The following is a 21,899-nucleotide window of genomic DNA, read 5'->3' as shown; positions in this document are numbered from 1 at the left end:
AACTCTTATTTTTGTTAAGGAATTTGCCGAGAACATCAACATGCTATGGAGATTGATGACAACATCAGAGTCAATCCGTTTGGTTTTGGACCCTTTTTAATTTTTCATGTTTATGTCTTAAAATTTCTAGGATCAGAACCATTGGATTAGATGAGAAATTACAACTAAATAAGCATATTTTTATGAAATAATTGTTTAATTTAACTGATGAAAATTGTGGCTGTTTAGTTCATGTCAAGCTATTATTAACACACCATCATTCACTCGTGGCACATCAATCCATGTGTGAACAAATTATTCATTTTTCTAAAGTAGTGATGTGTTATAAATAATGGTTTACTAATATGCCTCAATGATGAGTAATTAACTCGGTAATTTACACAAAAATTGGTGTGGTACCAATAAGAGGTGATATGATAATCATTTGTTTAGCTTTTTCTTTTTTGGGACTTGGTTAGTAGTTTTTTTTAGGGAAAGTTCTGTCGATTTTATAAAAAAAAAAGGGTGTTGTTTCTTAAATCCTCCAATAATCATTCTTATTTCTCAATATTAACGTTCATCGAAATCCCCTTTTATTTGAGATCACCCAGAATGACCCTTGATTGGACTATAAAAATTACAAAATTGTGCCTATTGCAATGATCGGGTCTAATTGATTGTCATATGCCATATTCATTGATTAATTTGCCATGATTGATATATGAAGGTGATGTGCATGTTTAAATCTTAAATAGGACCATATGAATATGTTTCTGATCGATGTATACCTGCACTTGTATGATTTAATATCCTCTCTTGTATGGTTTAATTGGACCCCATGACTTAATCTGTTTAAAAAAGGCCTCGGGCACACCCCACCCTGTTTTGCACACACTACATGAACGTTTACTGTTTTACCCACTTACACGTCCCATACAGCCAACGTGGCACTAGTGCATGGCCCGGTCTCTTCGGAGATGTGATGTCATTCATGAAAACCACAACTCCAGTCATGTACCTTAGGGTATATCAAACTGGGGCATCAATACCGTTTGATCAGGTGATTCTGAGAGGTATATTGATGCACCCAGGCTGGAGCAACCTGAGCCTTTTACCTATTATGAGCAACACAGTCACATGTCCCGATTGCCAACGTAGTACTAGTACGTGGTCAATCCCCTCGTGGGATGCCAAACCATTTATGAAAGCTACAACTCTTGACTCGTACCCATAGGTATGTAAAAGATAATCTAAGTATATCAATTGCACTTCTTGGTCAAAACCGGTGTCTAAGCGAGATCTTGCCCCATTGTACCCTACTGTACGAGGGGGATAGACTACGTCTATTTTAGACTAGAGGTATTTAAGTGGGCCCTTGCTCAGTATTGTGCACCACCTCTAAACTGGAGATCAAACTGGCTTTTTTGGCTTCAAAGAAATGAGTTGGTGTTTTAGATTATCACCTATACGGTATATCAAACTAAGTCACCACGTATCGAGAGGTATATAGGTGTGCTTGGGCAAAGGTGGCCAGATAAAAATCCATTGCACGTAGTAAGCCTAGAGTCTAGAAACTTTTCCTGTAGGTCACGACTCGAACTTATCGTGGGTGTTCCCAGGTTGTTTATTGGATAGAACCTTTTCACTGATGAGTGTATGTGAATGATGTGAATGATGAGATCAGAGTGTATGATTGTCCTCAAGGATTAAAAATGTTTTTTTGGAAATTAAAATGGGTGTACCAACCCGATAGAGAATCCATTTCTTGCAAAAATTCAATAATGACCTAGTCCATCTCGATCCAACAATCATGATGGACCGAGCCATTTAAATCAAAATGGAAATCGAATTTTCAAAGAAGAAAAGAAAAATATTTTTTAGAAAAAAATGTTTTCCAAAAGAAGTGTTCTCTAGAAAAAATGTTTTCCAAGAAAAAATATTTTTCATAAGAACAAGATTTTCTACAAGGAAAGTATTTTCTAAATAAAAAGAAAATTGATATTTTCCATGGACCTTGGAAGAATACTAAAATACCCTTTTGTGTCGAACCAGGATGCTAGTCGCAGGCGATAACTCAATCGATCAGTTAGTCAAAACAACTGTCATAAGAATGCACCCTGTAGGGAAGATCAATTTTGGGAGATTCATGTTGAGGAGTGCTCTCTACTTCAAAGAATTTGAGATAGACTGGAACCTCTTACATGCTATGGCTAAGCGATGGAACCCCTATCTTCACATATGCCATATGGGGTATATGCACTTGTGCCCCACTCACGAGGATTATTGTGGCATCATGAGGATATTTACTTCAGGACCTATAGTCAGGCCATCATTGAAGACCGGATATTCTGGTGACCTCGCCACAGGAATGAACATTTCCAAGGAAGAAGCCAAGACCTTAGTCCATAATGGGAGATTGGACTTAGTACCTTTACTGGGCCCGTATCGCTCTCGTAGTCACCCTATCAATGTAAAACCCGAGGCCTGACAAGCCACTAGAGATTATCGATTGTGCTTAGGAATCCTATCCCAATACATACTGACCTCTAATAGTGATGGCCAAACTATCCCTGAGGCTTTCATAGATATAGCCTCTCAACTCTCAAGGAAAGCCAACCTGGTACCTCTCATCCTAGCTGAAACTTTCTCAGGTTTAGATGCCATAAAAAATGGTGAGCGGGAAAGCTTTAAAGGAAGTCCCTACTTACTCTATATGTGGCTTTGTGATCGTCTCAAAATCGTAGAAGTTCCCTCAAACCTCGAATATGGGCCAGAACACTTTTTCAAGAGAAACCTGTTAGTGCGTCACAACTCAGTCAAAGTTTGGAGCAAATGGTTAGACTCTCGCCTTGCCTGTCATATCGATTTTAGGTGCCCTTGGTAGATGACAGATCCCCCTGTTCTACGAACCAAAGGATCCTACTATGTCCATCTGATTGGTTTAGAAGAAACATCTTTTTACCATCCTAATCTGATCCCAGAACAGTACGACGTACCTATAAAGTTATCTTTACCTCAACATAAAGCTTTCTTTCCCCCCGAGCCTTTGACTGAAAAGTTTGTATACCTCATTGAGAAAGCTTGGAACAAGCGCACCTTAGGGTATCCAGACGTACCAGCAGAATTCAAAGAGCCAGTTGTTAGAGCCAAGAGGGCCAAGCCTGACAGCAATCCTAATGACCATCAAGACAAAGCCCAGCGTCCATGTAAAAATAGTTCAAGTCAAATTTGTTGAAAGATGTTTTTAATGAGAGCATTTCTTTGTCAATCATTTTCAATAAAACTATTTTTTTTCTTTCAAATAAATATTTATTTCTTCTTTGAATGTTCGTTGTGTGAATGGATTAATTAATGGATTGGTGCACAAACCTCAATAAAGTGATTCTTTAAAATGTTATTAAGAGGGTAATACTGAAATTGACTAAATCTACCTTTGATGGGGTCATATAGGATTATCATTGCGCCCAAACTCAAGCGTCCACCTCCTAGTTGGAGTCGTAAGTCCAGTCGGTTAGAACGAGCCACAGTACCAAGTCAACAAGTAGAGATGGCTTCAGAATCTGAATTCACAAAGATTTATAAGATCTTGGCAACTTTTGCCAATGATATCAATACTATAGGGGCGACTTACCAACGGGCAATGACCGCCTTATTCCACGATATGATTCACAAGGAAATGGAGGTCTACGTAGACGACATGATCGCTAAATCCGGTATAAAGGAGGACCATCTGGTAAATCTGAAGAAGTTGTTCGACAGGCTCAGGAAGTACAGTTTAAGGCTCAATCCGGCCAAATGCATGTTCGGGGCAACATCAGGCAAGCTACTGGGGTTTATAGTTAGCAGAAGAGGTATTGAAATAGATCCGGCAAAGACTAAATATATCCTTGAGATGAAAGCATCGGTCATAGAAAAAGACGTTCGGGACTTTCTGAAGAGAATACAGTATATCAGTCTGTTTATTGCTTAACTAACGCCTATCTGCGAGCCGGTCTTCAAGCTGCTGAGGAAAGACACGCCGAAAAAGTGGAACAAAGACTGTCAGGAAGCATTCGACAAGATCAAGCAATATCTACTCAATCCTCCAGTCTTAGTTCCTCCTACTCCAGGACGACCTCTGTTGATGTACATCTCGGTACAAGAAACATCAATGGGGTGTGTGCTAGGACAACACAATGAATCAGGATGGAAGGAATAGGCCATTTACTATCTCAATAAGAAATTCACCGATTACGAAGTAAAATATTCAACACTTGAGAAGACTTGCTGTGCATTAGTCTGGGCATCTCAACGACTACGTCATTATTTGCTCAGTTACTCGATTATGCTTATTGCCAGGATGGACCCCCTAAAGTACCTATTCGAAAAACCAGCACTAACAGGCCGCACATCAAAATGGCAGTTATTGCTATCTGAGTTTGACATGACCTATGTCACTCAAAAGGCCATCAAAGGACAAGCCATTGCTGATCACCTCGCCGAGCACCCGTTGCCTGACTACGAGCCGTTGAAGACAAACTTCCCGGATGAAGCCATACTACTTACCGAGATTGAGAACGATGATGATGACGAAGAACCAGGTTGGAAAATGTATTTCGATGGAGCAGCCAATCAGAAGGGAAATGGAATAGGGGCAGTCTTGATTAAACCAGACGGGTCCCACGTGCCAATCGCAATCAGATTGAAGTTCCATTGCTCTAACAACGAGGCTGAATATGAAGCATGCATAGTAGGGTTGAAAGCAGCGTTGGATCTCGGGGTAGATGAGATCGATGTTTTCGAAGATTCAAGTCTAGTAGTCTATCAGACAACTGGAGAATGGAAGACCCGGGAGCAGAAATTGGTCCCTTACCACTAATATCTAGAAGAACTGAGCTCACGCTTTGATAGAATTTCATTCACATACATGCCAAGAGCTAAAAATTAGTTCGCAGATGCACTAGCTACGTTTGCTTCTATGATTAGTATCTCGGAGGACCTGATCATCGACCCAATTGAGATTGAAATTCAAGATGAGCCAGCCTATTGTCTACCCGTCGAAGTAGAAGAATCCGAAGAAAAACCATGGTATTCAGACATCAAAGCCTATCTTGAAGACCGAACCTCCTAGCAGAGGCAACAACTAACGATCGTAGGACCATTCAGAGATTGGCAGGGCAATTCTTCTTGAGCAACGGCATTCTGTACAAGAAATCGCATCACGAGGTCTTGCTCCGATGTGTGGCAGAAACAGAAACAAAACGATTAATTGAGACCATCCACGGTGGAGTCTGTGGGCCCTACATGAATGGTCATATGCTAGCCAAGAAGATTATGAGGATGGGGTACTATTGGTTGACAATGGAAAGCGACTACTATCAGCACGTCCGCAAATGCCATCTGTGCTAGATCTATGCCAACAAGATCAACGCGCCACCTTCAGAGCTACACAATATGACCACTCCTTAGCCCTTCTCACTCTGGGGAATGGATGTTATCGAGCCAATCTCACATAAAGCTGCAAATGGACATCGTTTCATCCTAGTGGCTATCGATTACTTCACCAAGTGGATAGAAGCTGCTTCATACGCCAACGTCACAAAAAACAATGTTCTAAAATTTGTCAAGAGCAACATTGTCTGCAGATATGGGTTTCCTAGTGGATTAGTGACTGATAATACAAAGAACTTTAAGAACAAAGACAATCAAGATGTGCGAAGACTTTCAAATCACTCATCACAACTCTGTACCCTATAGACTTAAGATGAACGGAGCAGTCGAGGCAGTCAACAAGAATATTAAAAAAATTATCGAGAAGATGGCAATTACATACAAAGACTGGCATGACATGTTGCCTTTTGCACTCCACGCCTATCGAACCTCATTCAGAACTTCGACTGGGGTAACTTCATACTCATTGGTCTACGGAATGGAAGTAGTCTTACCCGTAGAGGTTGAGATTCCCTCCCTCTGGATCTTAAAAGAAGCAGAGTTGGATGAAACTGAATGGATTCAAGCCTAGTTTGATCAGTTAAATTTAATCGAGGAGAAGCGACTTGCAGCTATCTACCATGGGCAAATTTATCAGAGACGAATAGCCCATGCCTACAATAAGAAAGTCAAGCCTAGGGATTTTTCACCAGGAAACCTTGTTTTGAAGAAAATTCTGCCAATCCAAGAAGATGCCAGAGGAAAATTCAGACCGAACTATGAGGGACCATTAATCTTGAAAAAGGTGATGACGGGAGGAGTTCTGATCCTTACAGAGATGGACGAACAAGTCTTCCCGCAACCGATCAATGCTGACATTGTCAAAAAATACTACGCCTAAAAACTAACCTTGAGATGACGAAAAGCCATCTTTGCTATTCTGAACCAACAAATCTAACCTTAGTCAACCCTTTTGAGCCATCACGTTCATTTCTCAACCTAAAACTGGGGTAAGTCAACAAAGCCAAAAAAATCAAGAAGCAAAGCATCAAATTACTCTTGGCCCGCATGAGGATAAACTGTGAATGGCTAAAAATACAAAAAAAAAAAATCAAAAAAGTCAAAAACTCGGATACTTGATCTGAGCTCGACCCAAACTTCCAGCCTAAACAAGTTCGAAAGACACTGGGAGGAGACATAGATCACCTTTTCGAAACAAAAATAGACGAGCCCCATGTCTAAACCACTCTAAATACATCCAGACCTTAACCTTTTTGTAACCTTCCACTACCATAAGACTAAGCCAACGTTTCGTCCCAACAAAATTCCTTTTTGATCAGGGAAAGTTCTAGGGCAACACAATGATAATGGCAGCACCAATGATCTTGCAACTTGATCCGGATCTCCAAGGTTCTATTAGTCGTTGGAAGACTCGAGAGGGGAATCCAGGTCGGCTATTCGAAAAAAAAGAAGAGTACTCGAAGTGTAGAGTAGCCGATCTCACGGCTCAACTTGGGTTGTCGAACCACGAATAGTCGTCAACAAGCCCGAGAGGGGAATCCAGATCTATTACTCAAGAAAGAGTGCCACTACAAGAGTAGAGTCGCCGATCTCGCAGCTCAACTTGAGTCACCAAGCCACCGAGACACAGAGACTCTAAACAGAATTGAAATACAAAATCTAAAGATACAAGCATAATCTGAAAGGGCATAGCGAAAACCTGAAAGGGCGCTATGAGTAAAAGAATCAGACTATGGCAAGATCAAAGCCACCGGCACGATGAAAATCCCAAAAAGGACATCGATGCGCAAAAATGTGGAAACCGGGTCTGGTGAAAACCGTAACTGGCACCAGGGGCAACAAGGGTTATAAAAAAAAAAACTCCTGGCCCTCAAGAATATAAACTGTGAACGGCAAAATCCATCCAAAACCCCGAGACCCAAACAAATAATAATCTTCTGATACCAGGGCACTGGGGATGACTCTAAAGAAACCAAAAGAGATTGACACTTGTATCCCCTGTGTTGGGCAAAAACACCAAAATCGTCACAACCAAAGATTTTACAAACTCTGAACTTATCGTACTCATTTGATAAAGACATTTCACAAAATTGCATTTCAAAACCACTATTTTGGCCAATGACGACAAATCTAGGATGTATTCAACAAAACTTCGAGTTTTCAGGAACGATAGATATACCTGAGGCCAAGTAAGTACAAAACCTATTTTCTTTGCATTAATCTTTCAACGTTTTTCGCATACATCCAGTTAATGACAAGAAAATACAAAAGTGAGAATATAGCGCAATCATTCAAATGTCATGATGAGAAATGAAAAAAGAGTCAAGGCGCTCCTCCAAAGCATGGATCCAGGCAGCTTGACTCATCATCACTTTCTCGGCATCAGATGCATCCAGACTCACTAAATAGGCCGCAAAGTCCTCAAAATGAGGACATTGGGCAAGCCAATCCCTCAACTCAGCAACTTCCGATCGAAGCCTAACCACGTCATCACTATTACTACATCCAGATTGGGCAAGTGCAGAGGTCAGCCGAGCAATCTCTTTCTGCATCTTCTTCTCGGATTTGAGCCAAATAGCCTGAATTCGACTATGATCAGTCTGAGACTCCTCAACTCGATCTCGATAATCAAAGAAGGATGAAGCACCAGGGCGTGTTCGGGGAGCTATGGACACCGAGGGTCTCCCAGATACGAGCTCTCGGATCCAATGAAGGTATGCCGGGAACAGGTGCGCTGTAAAGAGGGGCCGACTCAGAACCTCAACTCGACCCCATTCCTTCACAAGTCGACTCAAAAGTGCAATCGACAACGGACCAACCAAGTCATTAAAATTCTCAGGATTGAGCACACCCTGGTCATAGCCGAATTGACGAAGAACCCGAAGTGGTACATAATGAGTTGCCTCGTGAAGACCAATCAAAACAAGGAAACGAGCACCATCAAAGGCAATCACAGGGAACCCTCGTGGTTGGAAGGCACCAATCCACCTCACTTCTCCATCGTCAAAGTTACTGTAAACACCTCAATTTGAACGGGCCCTCACTCGAAGGGGCCCAAAAACAATAATGTTTCGATAAATTCGACCCACGGGCCTCAATTGCCCGAATCATCGAAAAATGATATTGTCACCGAAACCCAAGCCCTAACACCTCTCAATGGGTTAGTAGGCTCACCAAAAGGGTTCGGCACACTCCCATCTACCCCGCTCCATGCGAAATACCGATTTCCCAACAAAAGGGGGCCAACGGGCCACTAAGGCCCAAAACATCAAAAGTGGAAACTACGGTTAAATCAACACCCCTAAGACCACCCCGTGGTCTCGAGGACCCGGAAAAAAGGGTGGTGACCCATCCCACAGCTGTTCAACATCGTCGCTTCACGCTCGTATACAAGAATTGATAAATTCCCCAACGGGCCCAAAAGCCCGATTCGCCAACACGTGGCATTTTGATTAAATCAATGATTTCAAAAAAATAAAAAAAAATCAAAAAAATAAAATGTGAGACATGGGATGCCTACCCCTTCATCCAACCTTCATCGTTCCATCTCCAAATCCACAAACACCTTAAACCCACTCAAGGCCCACGAACCATTTTTAGAATTTTTTCACCTCACCCCTAAGCTAAAAATCAATCCTACATCATTTAAACCTTAAAACCAACCTACCTTATCAAAATTCAATCTAAAATGAGTCTTGTCCAATCCAAAACAACCTACATCTCCAATAAGCCTAAGCCCAATCCATAAAAAAGCCCTCTAACCACTATCCATACCCCATTCACTATCCAACCCACAACCCAACCCATCAACCCTTACTCACATCAACCAATCAACCCCTCAACATCAAAAGATGACACTTGTCATCACCACCCTTCACCTCCCTCATCCAATCACCCACTCCCATCACCATGCTCTAAACAACCCATCCAACCCATCTCACCTCTCTCCAAAATCACCTCAACCCATACCCTACCCTAACCTAACCTACCCCCATCCTCTAACATCAACCACCAACTACACCTTCATCCATACCCTAATCCATCACCATTATCTAACATCATCAACCACCCACATCATCACCCATACATCTACCCATCATCTTCCTTAAAACACTCCAATAAAATCAACTCAACCCATACTTCCTTCATCATCAATCAACTAACCCATTTCTCTCTCTCTAATCAAACAACCCCCATCAACCAATCAACCAATCTCATCACCTCACCCCCTCATCATGATTGTCACATGGCATCATCTCCTTTCTCCTCCCAAAAACCAACTTAACAACCTCTTACACAACCCATTCTCCTAAATCTACACACCTCACCTCATCAACCAACCTAACACTCATTCTCTAAACCACCCCCTTACACCCCCACTCCAACACCAACCATCACTCATGTCAACCCACCAAACACTCCACCCAAATGGATTTGGGTAAGATCCAACCCATTTGGGTCTAAACCTCACCCATTTTCATTCATTACACATTTACCCTCCATTTCACCTTAAATTTCACACCCCTCACTCCTAAATCCTATACCATTACCCCTTCTCTCACATTTTAACCCCATTATACCCCCAAACCCCCTCCAAACACCTATAAATACCTCCCCTCTCACCCCAAAAATGGTTACACCAAGTCTCACAAGAAAAATATTTTTCCCTACTCCTCTCTATCATTCTCTCATACTATCTTCTAAAAAAGGAAATTCCATTCTCATATTACACTAAGGGTTTAAGAAGCATAGAAGAAGAAGGAAGGGAAGAAAAGAAAGGAGAACCTTGAAGCTACAAGGTGGGTCTTAACCCCCCCCCCCCTTTTCTCTCTCTCTCTAACCTTCTACTCTTCCCTCTTCTAACACCCCCTTCTTCTATTTTATTTTACCCCTTTTTATGGTTGGACCCCAAGGCTAAGGTTCATGAGGGTCATTTCCGTTAATGAAATGACCCTATGATCAAGCCAAAATTAAATCCCTACTTAGGAAACAAATGCACCCACGTGGTACAATTTTCACTTTCTTTTAAAAGTCAAAGTAGCCGAGTTGTGTAGAGGTTACCGCCACGTGGCGGGGAGAAAAGGGTGCCTAACACCTTCCCTTTTCTCCAATCGAGCCACTTACCCAAATCTCAAGGTTTGACCATCCTTTTATCCATCGTGAGTCACTAAAGATGCCGAAATGTCATTTCTTGAAAAATGCCTCACGGGTGACCATTCACACCCACTTCCAACTTGAATGGTGGCGACTCCAATATTTAGTAGTTGTGGTCGTCATAATGACGAAAACCACGTAGCTACAGTTACCAATAAAGGAATACCATTCTTCTTTGCCACCTGAGATGAAGGGGGCAACTCGTCTTGACATCATAAGCACGAGGTCAACATTAATGCAAAAGGGATGACTAACAACTTCAGTAGAAGCCAGATGATCCATGAACCAAAGCTGCAATAACAAGAGTATTCTAAACTTTGGAAACTAGTAAATTCAAATTAAAATTCAAATCTAAGTCAAATGTGGCATTCACCTGCAGGAGTGGGGCACATCCTCGAAAAGTTCGATCACGACCGGAAGAACATGCCGTAAGAGATTGGAACATCTCGCCCAAGAGCATCGGTGCCAACCAGTGTCCCTCTCGGACTTGTTGAATCACGTGAATAAGAAAAAGATCTACAATGTCTCCTCCATGGGGAAACAAGAGTTGACTCACCACCATCAAAGTGAGGGCGTTAAAACTAATCAATGGCTTCGAGGGATCCGTAAGACGTTCAATCAAGAAAGACTTGGACATTGTCTTCAAAACCGATCCGCCATCTGGAATCTTCAAAAATTTTCGACTTATCCCCAAAAAATCGGAAGCCTCACTTCGGAATTCATCACGCAAGGGCGGAATCACAACGGGGCCCGATATCTCAAGCCCCAACAACACCTCAAACTCCTCAATGGTGGGAGTCATTTCGTGCACCCCAAATCAGAAAAGATTAAGCTTGGGAATCAAATACCCCAACATTGCCTCAATCAAGCTCCATTGCAATGGAACCTTGGGCAAAGAAAGAGTGAACCCCAACTTATTCAAACACCATCGAGCTCTGTCATCATTATCCATGCTATCTATCTAACTACTCAAGAAAGAATCAACGATGCCATACCCTTTCAAGTTGGGAAGAGTAGATGACACCTCCATAGAGCTTGAAAAGAAGCTTTCCGAGAAGAAGAAGAGTAAAAATCGACCAAAAGTGAAAAAGGAAAGTAAAGGTGAAAATGAGATGTTAGGGCAAGATGAAGGCTTAAGTAAATCATTCTGGTCTGTGCCCAAAACACGGATGCAATCAAAGGTAGCTTATCCGTGCCAATAACACGGATGAAGCAAAATATGACTCATCCGTGCCTAAGGCACGGATAAGACACAAAACACCCTATCTGTGCTCTTGGCACGGATGAAAATTGAAAAAAACTCATCCGTGCTGAGAACACGGACCAGAACAATTTTCAATCCTGGGGCCTGAGCCATTTGAAATGCTGATTACATAATGATTATCTCAGGGCTCAATCACATAAAAACGATAGAAATTCCTGCATGCTCGATAAACGTGTTCAAAACTCTCAAAAACTCTCAAGATATATATCGGGCACGTAGGAACTCGCCAAGATCATATCAGGCCAAATCAGACCTCGAAGGACCACCTCATTCACCGTGAAACCTAAAATAACGCCTACCACTCAAGAACACATTTAAAGGGTCATTTGGATCCTAATCGCACCCTTTACCCGACTGTAAGCTCACCAATATTCAAGAGGACTCAAAAGCCCCAATGAGCAATATCTCACCCAAGGAGTTCGAATGAATTGTACAAGTAGTCATGACAATAAATACAAGGAACAATGAGCACAAATGCATATATATACCAAAGTTGTAATGTCTGCATACAATATCTGAAAGTCTAATATAGAAACATCTAATGTTTTGCAAGGTACATAAAAACATAGTCAGACAGAGGGGGGAGCATCGTCCCGAGCACTCTGAGTCTCTGGGATAGCTCTAGAAGAAGATCCAGTCACTGCACCTGAGCCAGACACCCCGGAAGAAGGTAAGCCGTGCATCCGCAACCGTCCCTCCGAATCCGTGAAGAAAAGCTCAGCGTCCAGGGTAGCATCCTGCTCCGTAGTACCCGCGAGATCAGCACCGGGAACAGCAGGGCCAGTAAAGGGGGAGGCCTGAAAGTAAGAGAAACAAAGCATATCAAACAACCGGTAGGGGTATATATACAGCATAGGAAGAGAAATGAACAACTAAAATGAAAATGCTTACCCTAGGAGGTGTCAGAGGACGTGTAGAGGTACTCGCTCCGTCCCGACGGCGATAATAATCCTAAGAGAATCATGAGAAAATCGATCAGAACAGATAAAAGATACGCTACAATCTACACAGGAATAAGAAAAAGAAGCAAATAAATGACATACCATCTCAGCCTGGAAACGAGACTCTCACAAGGCTGACTCCAGCTCTAGCTCCTGGATGCGAGCTACTTGGGCCTCGATATGAGCCTCCTGTTCCTCAAGCCGAGCAGCCTGCTCCTCCACCTCCGCCCTAGAGGCCCTCCATCTGTTCTCCATCTCCACGGCCCTCCCCGCCTGAGCCTCGATCACGTCATACCCCTCCCGAAGGCGACGAAGATCATCAGCCTGAAAACAAGAAAACCGACCAAGTGAGAACGGTAAAAAGTAGAAAATTCCAAAAGAAAGAAGACAATGACAGCGTACGTACCGTAACAGCATGCTCCTGTAGCAGTACCCCTCCGATCTTCGTAATCCCAGCACGAGCAGTGATTGCAGGCATGAGACACCCAATGGATGCCTCTCGGAACCAAGCCTGGAAATCACCCGCTCTCACCAGTCCAGCAGCATCTACGCCCATCGCCTGGACGAGATACTCGTCTACCGTCAAAGCCCCCGAGATAGGCTTAGGTGGAACGACAGGAATGCGAAGGCTCCTGTCGTGCTGGAAAAACAAGCGCTCCCCTAGATAAAATGTGTACCTCTGCTCTTCGATGAAGAAGGGGTAGCGCTGTCATCTGGTGTTACGCCTATAGGCGTTCCTCACCTCTTGCCTCCTGCTAACGGTCCGGGGAAGGTCTCGCAAAGTAACGGAGAAGATCTACAAAAGAGACAGTCAGAAAACAAGTGTAGATAACTTCAAGACCAAACGAAAGAGAAAAGTTTAAGTACTCACGTTTCGAAGACGACACCGATCAATGTGGGCCCGGGCACTCCTAGGGCTGATCCGAATAGCCCTAGCATCTCTGGTGGCCCAAAAGGCGCCCAATGGATAACCCTCGTCAGATTGACGACGGGTGGGCAGATAGAAGGGGAAATATACATGAACAAAAATCTGAAAAAGAAGATAGGGTGTTAGACAAGTGAATGAAAGACAGGAAGAGAATCAGACAAAGAAATAAAGTCGAGATCCATGCTACCTCAATAAAATGCCAAAAGAATCGTGTAGAGATCCCAGCTCCACGGGGCGCCGTGATGCCCTCTACCACTCGATCCAGCCCAGCAAGGATAGTCCCATATATCAGGCTCTCCTAGTCAAAATCGCCAATATGGTCGATGTTGCGCATAACTGAGAGGAATGTGGTGGAAACTGAAAGGAGAAGGAAGCAAATACGAAAAATAATGTCGAAATCTCGATAAGTGTGAGGGGCTCCATCCTCTCCCTCTATCAATAACAACCCCATCAACACCTCCGTGCTAATCCTACCCTACTTCCCCACCATGGAGGCAGGGACTCTGGTGATGCCTAATAGCTCGCCTACCTCCTGGATAGATAGCATAGACAAGGGCAGAGGCTCTCCATCCATCGCGATTCCCATAATCGCCATGAAATCCAAAGGCCTGATGCCTATCTCCACCTCTAGCATATGGAATGAGTGGGTCACTGGAAACCACCTCTCTATCATAGCTAAAAACAGAGGTCGATCCGCCTTGAAAGATGGTATCTGCAAGAAGGCTCCAAAGCCTACTGTAGCAAACTGTGTCTTAATGTTGTCAGAAAATAGGGCAGCAGTCGATAAAAAGGTGCTCCATCTCCCACGAAAACTGGCTGATGGGTAAGGAGTAGGAATGTCCAGTTAGACCAATATCGAAACATGCCTCCCTAAGCCACGAAGAAGCGAGGTATCCGGAACCCTCTCGCTCTCCTCCGTAGGGATCTCAACCCTGGAAACCTCTCTACCAACTCTGCCCGGCCCCTGCCACCGCGCCTACCTCTCCCACCACCGCTACTAGGAAGGTCCTCAGCCGGACCACTTCGAGAACTACCGGCCTTATCCGCCCTGCTCCTGGACGAAGAACCAGCCACGAACTCTGAATCAAGCCTACGAGAAGGTTGTCTCGGCCAGCTATACTCTGTAGCCACGCCAGACCCCAAGGCAAAGTGAGCCCGAGTCCGAGTCCGAGGCCTCGCCTCCTCCTCCTCCTCCTCATCGGATGATTGATGCACTACTCGGCTCCTCCGCTCTCTACCCATCTGCAAGTCGCCATGTGATCAATCAACAATGCAAAATCCTATGATCACGTATCTCGATGAAGCTATCTAGGTTAAACCTAACCAAGCCGAGTCGAACCAGCTTAAACCCAGTCAACCAGTGTCCTACCTAGCTAACCTAACCGATCCGAGTCAAACCTAAGTCAAATATGAGTCAAACCTACCCAGTCGACTCAGTCCAATCTACCAAACCCAGTCAACCCAAGGACAACTCAAATCAAATCCAAATCAACTCAGTCAAATCTGAGTCAAAACTACCAAGTCGACCCGGTCAAATCGGAGTCAAACCCAGTTGATCTGGTCAATCCCGGTTAAAGTCTAGTCAAACCCAATTGATTCGGTCAATCCCAATCCATCTAAATCAAACTTGGTCAACTCGAGTCAGACCCAGTCAACTCGAGTCAAACCCAGTCAACTCAAGTCAATCCTAGCCAACCTATCTGATTCAGTCAAACCCAATCAGTCTGAGTCAAACCGATCCAACTCGAAACCCAGTCAAAACCTAGTTAACCCGGTCAACTCAAGTCAAACTTAGTCAAGCTGGATAGATTTAATCAAAACCAGTCAAGGTCAACCCAGTTCAACTCAATTAGCCCAGTCAACCTAAGTCAACTCAATTAACCCAGTCCACCCATTAAATCTAGTCAGACATACGCAAATCCCTCTTACCCAAGCAAGTCTATGCCCACGCCAAGCCAATCAATCATTTCACCACAGGATAATACCATCCAAGGGGGAGCAAATGTACAGATATCCGAGACAAGTCAAAACATTCATAATCGAGCAGGCGAAAAGAAACAAAGATAAGAAAAAAGGAAAAGAGCATGGTAAACACACAACTCCAAGTCAAAAGGCATGCTAAAAGAGAGAAAAACACTCCATCCAAGCCCCCTTCCCAAACAGCCCCAACTCAAGCCTAACAGTCCCGTGACTATGTCAGACCTTCCCCATTTCAGTCCCAAAGTCGGCCCCTAAACCATTTCTCAAACACCCAAAGCAACCTTAGCCGTTTCTAAATCCCTGCCGAGAATTGTCCCTCAAACCCAACCCAAGCACCTACTCCAAATAACCTCTAAACAATCCCAAACCACCTCCAAACTCGATCATATTCTCATTCCAAACAAACCTTAAACTACCAATTCCCACCCTGATATTACACCTAAACTGGTCCATTAACCACCCAAGGTATCTACTAAAAAAAAAACCAACCCCATTTGTCACCTAAAACATCCCATTCCTCGTCCTAAACAATCCTACTCGTAACCCGACCATCTAGCCACCACCATCACTTCGTCAACCCCTTTCTAAAAGCACCCGGTCCTCTTCACAACCCCATATATTCTAACCTGACTAAGCCAACCATGAATCAAGCCTACCCAGCCCAACGAGCACCCAAAAATCCACCCTTCCTATTACCCAAAACAACACCACCATTGCCATATCAAAACCCAAACACCCTGGGAAAAACTCCGTCCAACACCACTCTCCACCATCACACCACACACTCCAACCCGACTAAACAAGCCATAAATTGAACCCACCGATCCCAATATGGTTCACCCTCAACCATTTTCCATTCGAAACTACACAAACCCACCACCACCATGCATTCAAGGCCAATCACATAATACAATGGTAGTTGAAATGAGGCAAGCAAGATAAAGAGACGACAAGCGACAACGAAAGATAATATACGCTGTTATCAAAACATGAAGACAAATCGAAAAGCAAGCATGACATTCGGAGAATCAACACGATATAAAGAAATCAAAATAAAGGCAACAAAATGACAAAGGAAGAGTCTGTGTTCGGTAAAAATCGAGTCGTTCGTTATCATTCTCACATGGAAAATGAAGGAAATAAGAGGAAGAATAAAACAAAACTCGCTTCTAGCACGTAACTCGCCCAAAAATGCCTTCCAAAGCTATAAGTCGCCCTCACAAGCACCCAAAGACCACACACGCGCTCCGAGTAATCCCAACGATCACGCCAAATGCTCAAACCAACAAAGAGCAAGAAGAAGATGAAGAGAAAGGAGAGAAATCGCCAGAGAGAAGGAAGAAAAGAAGAAAAATCGAAAGAAACCGAAAGTGAAAGGGCGCGAGGCTTAAATCGTTTGAAATTCGTACTGGTCCGTGTTACCAGTACGGATAAGGCCCAAAACAGCTCCATCCGTGCCACAAACACGGATGAAATGGGACCAAGAGCCATCCATGCCCCAGACACGGATGAAAACGAATCAAGAGCTATCCGTGCCTCAAGCACGGATCAATAAATAAATAAATAAAACAAAAAGAAAATATATCAGAAAAATGTCAAAAATCCCTTCGAGTTGCACTCAATCTCGATTTGTTAAAATACGACGGAGAAATACCCAAATTTCAAAAATCACCAAATCTTCATCAAATCCAAGGTCTCACACGTGCTTCGCGCCATCGAGACCAAGGAATCAATAAGGTAACTCTGTCAGACCCCGTGCTTGAGTAACCATTTCTACAAAAGTCATCAATTCAACCGGTAATTCAAAGTCGTGTTTTGCAAAATTTCGTCGGGCCCATACAAATAGGGATTTAGTCTATTCTTTGCAGTTCTTTGCACGCAATTCCTGCAAAGAAGGGCAGCTGTTGTAAACACCTCATTTTTGCATTCACCTGATTAATCAATTCGTCAACCCGATCGCAATGATTCCTAATGATGGATGTGTATTCCATTGCTTTATTTTGTTACCAGATATGTTTCAGAAATCCGGATGAGGTATCTCGAATTGACAAAACCTTAAAAACCACGCTACGCTAGGAAAATACGACCCCAGAAACATAGAAATCATCATATTGCAGACCAAAAAGAAGTTTCACGATAAAAATCACTAAAAATTGACCAAATTACCAAAATACCCCTAACCTCAAAACAAAACTAGAGCTTACATTACGCTTAGGAAAACCCATTCAAGCACATAAAATAACAAATCGAAACCAAAAAATCATTTCGCCAATTTTAACAGAATTCGACAAAATTACGAAAATGCCCCTCATAAAGTTCACAACCATTTCACACAAAAAATTTCATAAATGACACAAACTAATATTTCCATTGAATTTCTTATGAAAAATCGATTCTAAAACATCCTCGAACATTAAAAACCAACTTAAAACGTGAAAAATCCTCTCCGGGGGTAAAACGGTAATTTCACAATTTTCATAATTAAAAAAATTTAAAATTAATAAATAAAATATTAAATAATTAAAGTGAAACATTAATGAAATTAATTTAAAAATTTGAACAAAAAAAATCGATCAATCGGGTTTTCAAGTAAAATTGTTGAGGGTTCGTGAGATATTTCTTTAAGGACCCCTCCATTTGGGGGTCCAAAGAATTAAAGATATTTTAGAGGGGGGTTCTCCAAAAATTAAAAGTAAATCAAGCAAGACTGAAGTCAAGGTATTAAAGTCAATCAAGTGAAAATGAAGTCAAAATTAAAGTCAATTAAGCAAGACTGAAGTCAAGATATTAAAAGTCAATCAATTAAGACTAAAGTCAAAACATTAAAAGTCAATCAAATAAGACCAAAAGTCATAATAGAGTTCTAATTAAATAATAACTTGATCTAATAGAGTTCTAACTTAAAAACAATTATACCTAAAACAATTCTAATTAAAACACAATTCTACCTAAAACAAGTCTAACTAAAACACAACTCTAATTAAAAGAACTCTAATTAAATACTAACTCTATCCAAATCAACCCCTAAAAAAATCTATAAATAGAGGTGCTCACACCCTATTTTCGTATCAAATCATAAACCCTAAGAGAAGTAGGTCTAGAAGCCCCCATAGCCTCCCATAAACCTTAGTTTTGGAGCCCCAACTCCTTACCTAACATCCCTCCTTCAATTTTAGCCTAGAAAACACTTAAAAACCCTCCAAAAACACCCCAAAATCCGTAACAAACTTGAAGAGTTCAGATCCAAAAACAAGGAGATACCTCGATCTTGGAGATCCGAAATCAAATCCAGAGACAGAACGAAGCAAGGGAGTACGGTACAAGGAGCTATTTTTGTCAGATCTGAGGGAGCAAAATCCTTGCTATCGGAAAGGTATAAAATTTTTTTATTTTTATTTCTATCTAGGGTTTTAGCAATGTGATTTATTTGAGAAGTTAGTAGAGACCGGCTTTGGTCGGGCGGGGTTGGTGCCTAACACCTTCCAACCCTGTAACGTGATCCCCGGACTTTTTTTCTCTTTCGTAGATTAGTTTACCTTTTTTTAGAGTCAGTTTGGTTCCTAGACCTTAACAACTAGGTGGCGACTCCCAAACCTCAAGGGTCAAAAGCGGATCCGCGCACCCCACGGATCGAGGGCGCTTTCAATGGCGACTCTACTGGGGACATTGAGGATCAAACTTGAAAAACCCCAAGTAAGGGAGGATTGCTAAAATAGCCTAGACTGCTTTTGGTTGTTACTTTATTTTTTTTATTTTTGTTTTTATCATCCTTTTCGATTCAATTATTGATCACGCGTTTAGATCATGAATATTCCACTTTTGCAGGTTAGTTTTATTTTTGTTTATTTATTATTTTTATGGTTCAATCAGGGGTTATTCGGAATGATTCCAAATAATGCAAAATTTCAATAGATTAATTAAAGAGGGAATAATGATCGTTGAATTGGGAAGTTTTTATTTTTATTTTTTTTAAGGACGTGTTGATCCACCCTTTGGCCGTTTTTTTTTTAAATTTCTTTTAGGGTATATGTCGCTCTATCTTCAAATAGTTTTTTTTTTTACATCATAATTTTTTTAGGTGGGGACGATCCAGTTTTCAACAAAATCTTTTTAGTGTTTGTTATGTTGATAGATATGTTTTTTTTAATAAAAAAAATGATTTTTTTTTAGATGTGCTGTACATGAACAGCAAGAAAACAGTCCCAAGTAAAAATGATTTTTCAATGAGGTCAACAGCAACAATGTGCTGAATATAGTCGGGGTGCTGCTAGTAAAAGCTTTTTTTTTACACCCCCTTAACAACGTACTGTTTGAATTGGTGTTTCATAAGTAAAAATCGAAAGTTCCTTTTCACATCATCTTCTTAAACGATTTGGGGCTCATTGTCTTCAACTGAACCAAACCAGAAACTGATCTGGTCCATCGTCTTCAACAGAGGTTTAAGGTGTTCCTCTCTCGTTATCTCTCTCTCTCCTCTCCTACTGTCTTTCTTCTTCACCCTCTTCATCGTTTCACCTCTCCTTCGAAACCTTCAACGTTGTTCCTCTAATGGCGTTCTCTGTAAAGTTAACTCGTTTCATCATCTCGAGTCATCTTGATACAGCTAAAGAGAATCTAAACAGCTCAGCTGTTGCTGATCGACCCATCGAGGAATCTGCTTGTGAACTTTTGTTCCACCGAGCAATGGGTGATGCATTTGGAGAATATTGAAGAAATCTGAGGAGAATTTCAGCTACCCCTTTGTTCAGTTCAAAGGGAATCGCTAGTTTGGGACATTTAGAAGTGAAATCGGTTCTAAAAGGATAGATGAGATTAGGGTCTTAATGGGTTAAAAGGGGAGGTTGAGGTGAAGAAAGTTTTGCATTTTGGGTCTTTGAACAATGTGATGATCAGTGTTTTTGGGAGAACTTATGATTTTATGGATCCAAATCGAGGTGGGCTTGAACTTGAAGGATTGGTGACTGAAGAGTATGAGTTACTTGGGATTTTTAATCGGAGTGATCATTTTCCTTTAATGGGGTGGTTAGATTTGCAGGGATTGAGAAAGAGATGTAGGAGTTTGGTTGCTAAGGTGAATGTTTTTGTTGGGAATGTTATAGATAAGCATAGGAAGAGAAGGGTTGATGGAGTTTTGGGAGAAGAAAGTGTTAGAGATTTTGTTAATGTTCTACTTGATCTGGAGAAAGAAGATAGCCTTAGCAACTCTGATATGATAGCTGTTCTATGGGAAATGATACTTAGAAGAATTGATACTGTAGTTATCCTCTTGGAGTGGATTCTTGCAAGAATGGTCCTATACCCAGACATTCAATCCAAGGCCCAATCTAAAATCGACATTATTGTCGGTAACGGTAACACTTGAATGGTATCAGATTCTAACTTGCCCAACCTCCCATATCTCCAATCAATAGTAGAGGAATCCCTTCTAATGCACCCACGCGGACCCCTCTTGTCATGGGCTAGACTAGCCATCCATGATGTCCACATTGGAAAGAATTTTATTCCAGCTGGAACTACAACAATGGTGAACATGTGGGCGATAACCCACAACGAGAGAAACTGGTCGGACCCAACTGAATTCAATCCAGAAGTTTTTTTTAACGAAGATGTAAGCGTTGTGGGTTCTGATCTAAGGTTGGCTCCATTTGGTTCTGGGAGGAGGGTCTGTCCTGGGAAGGCTATGGGGTTAACTACTGTTCAGTTATGGTTGGCTCAATTGCTTCAGAGCTTTAAATGGGTTCCTTCTGATAGTGGTGTGGACTTGTCTGAGTGCTTTAAACTGTCTCTTGGGATGAAACAGCCTTTGATCTGTAAGGCTGTTTCAAGGGTTGCTTGAGAAAATCCCTTTGCGATGAAGTTGGTGAATTTTGAAGAATAAAGAATTGGGATTCAATCTCAAGATTTTCGGTGGACCTCAAATGATGTTTTGGTTGGTAAAACTTGTTTTGTTTTGGTTGTCGTTAGTTTTAGATGGCTTGGTTTTGTTATGTTTTATGTGTCTTGAAAGTCTTATAGGTTAAGGCAGTGTGGTGCTAAATGTGGAATTTTGCTAGGAATGATGTTTTGTGTTATATTTTGATGTCTGGTGGAGATGTTTAACGCATTGAATACAACTTTCAACATATATACATGGAATGACAGTTTTTTTTTTTTTAAATAAGAAAAGAAAAGGGGGCAGCTCTCTGTGTTTTTTGAGAGTGGCTAGGGCCACACCAATTTTTGC

The 21,899-nt window shown here is 42.0% G+C and overlaps 1 protein-coding gene and 1 pseudogene across 2 annotated transcripts; one reads left to right on the top strand and one right to left on the bottom strand.

Annotated features, from left to right (window-relative positions):
* Window positions 1-12,342: 12,342 nt before the first annotated feature.
* LOC147409899 (uncharacterized) lies at window positions 12,343-19,678 on the bottom strand. Of its 2 annotated transcripts, XM_086431996.1 has the most exons (6): window positions 13,884-19,678; window positions 13,640-13,798; window positions 13,175-13,564; window positions 12,871-13,092; window positions 12,719-12,778; window positions 12,343-12,624 (listed from the first exon to the last, which is right to left on the bottom strand). In XM_086431996.1, exons 3-4 carry the CDS (start codon window positions 13,322-13,324, stop codon window positions 12,895-12,897), a joined length of 348 nt encoding a protein of 115 aa, XP_086288122.1. In that variant the 5' UTR covers window positions 13,325-13,564; window positions 13,640-13,798; window positions 13,884-19,678; the 3' UTR covers window positions 12,343-12,624; window positions 12,719-12,778; window positions 12,871-12,894. The 2 variants fall into 2 exon arrangements, with proteins under 2 accessions (XP_086288122.1, XP_086288123.1); XM_086431997.1 differs by lacking the exons at window positions 13,640-13,798; window positions 13,884-19,678 and having other exon boundaries at window positions 13,175-13,615.
* Window positions 16,950-21,512, top strand: LOC147409898 (cytochrome P450 78A5 pseudogene; annotated as a pseudogene).
* Window positions 21,513-21,899: the final 387 nt, after the last annotated feature.

This window comes from Akebia trifoliata, chromosome 2 (genome assembly GCF_017979445.1).
Source record: "Akebia trifoliata isolate Shusen 1 chromosome 2, ASM1797944v1, whole genome shotgun sequence".
In the NCBI taxonomy this organism is placed as follows: domain Eukaryota; kingdom Viridiplantae; phylum Streptophyta; class Magnoliopsida; order Ranunculales; family Lardizabalaceae; genus Akebia; species Akebia trifoliata.
This window is presented reverse-complemented; position numbering and strand designations above follow the sequence as displayed.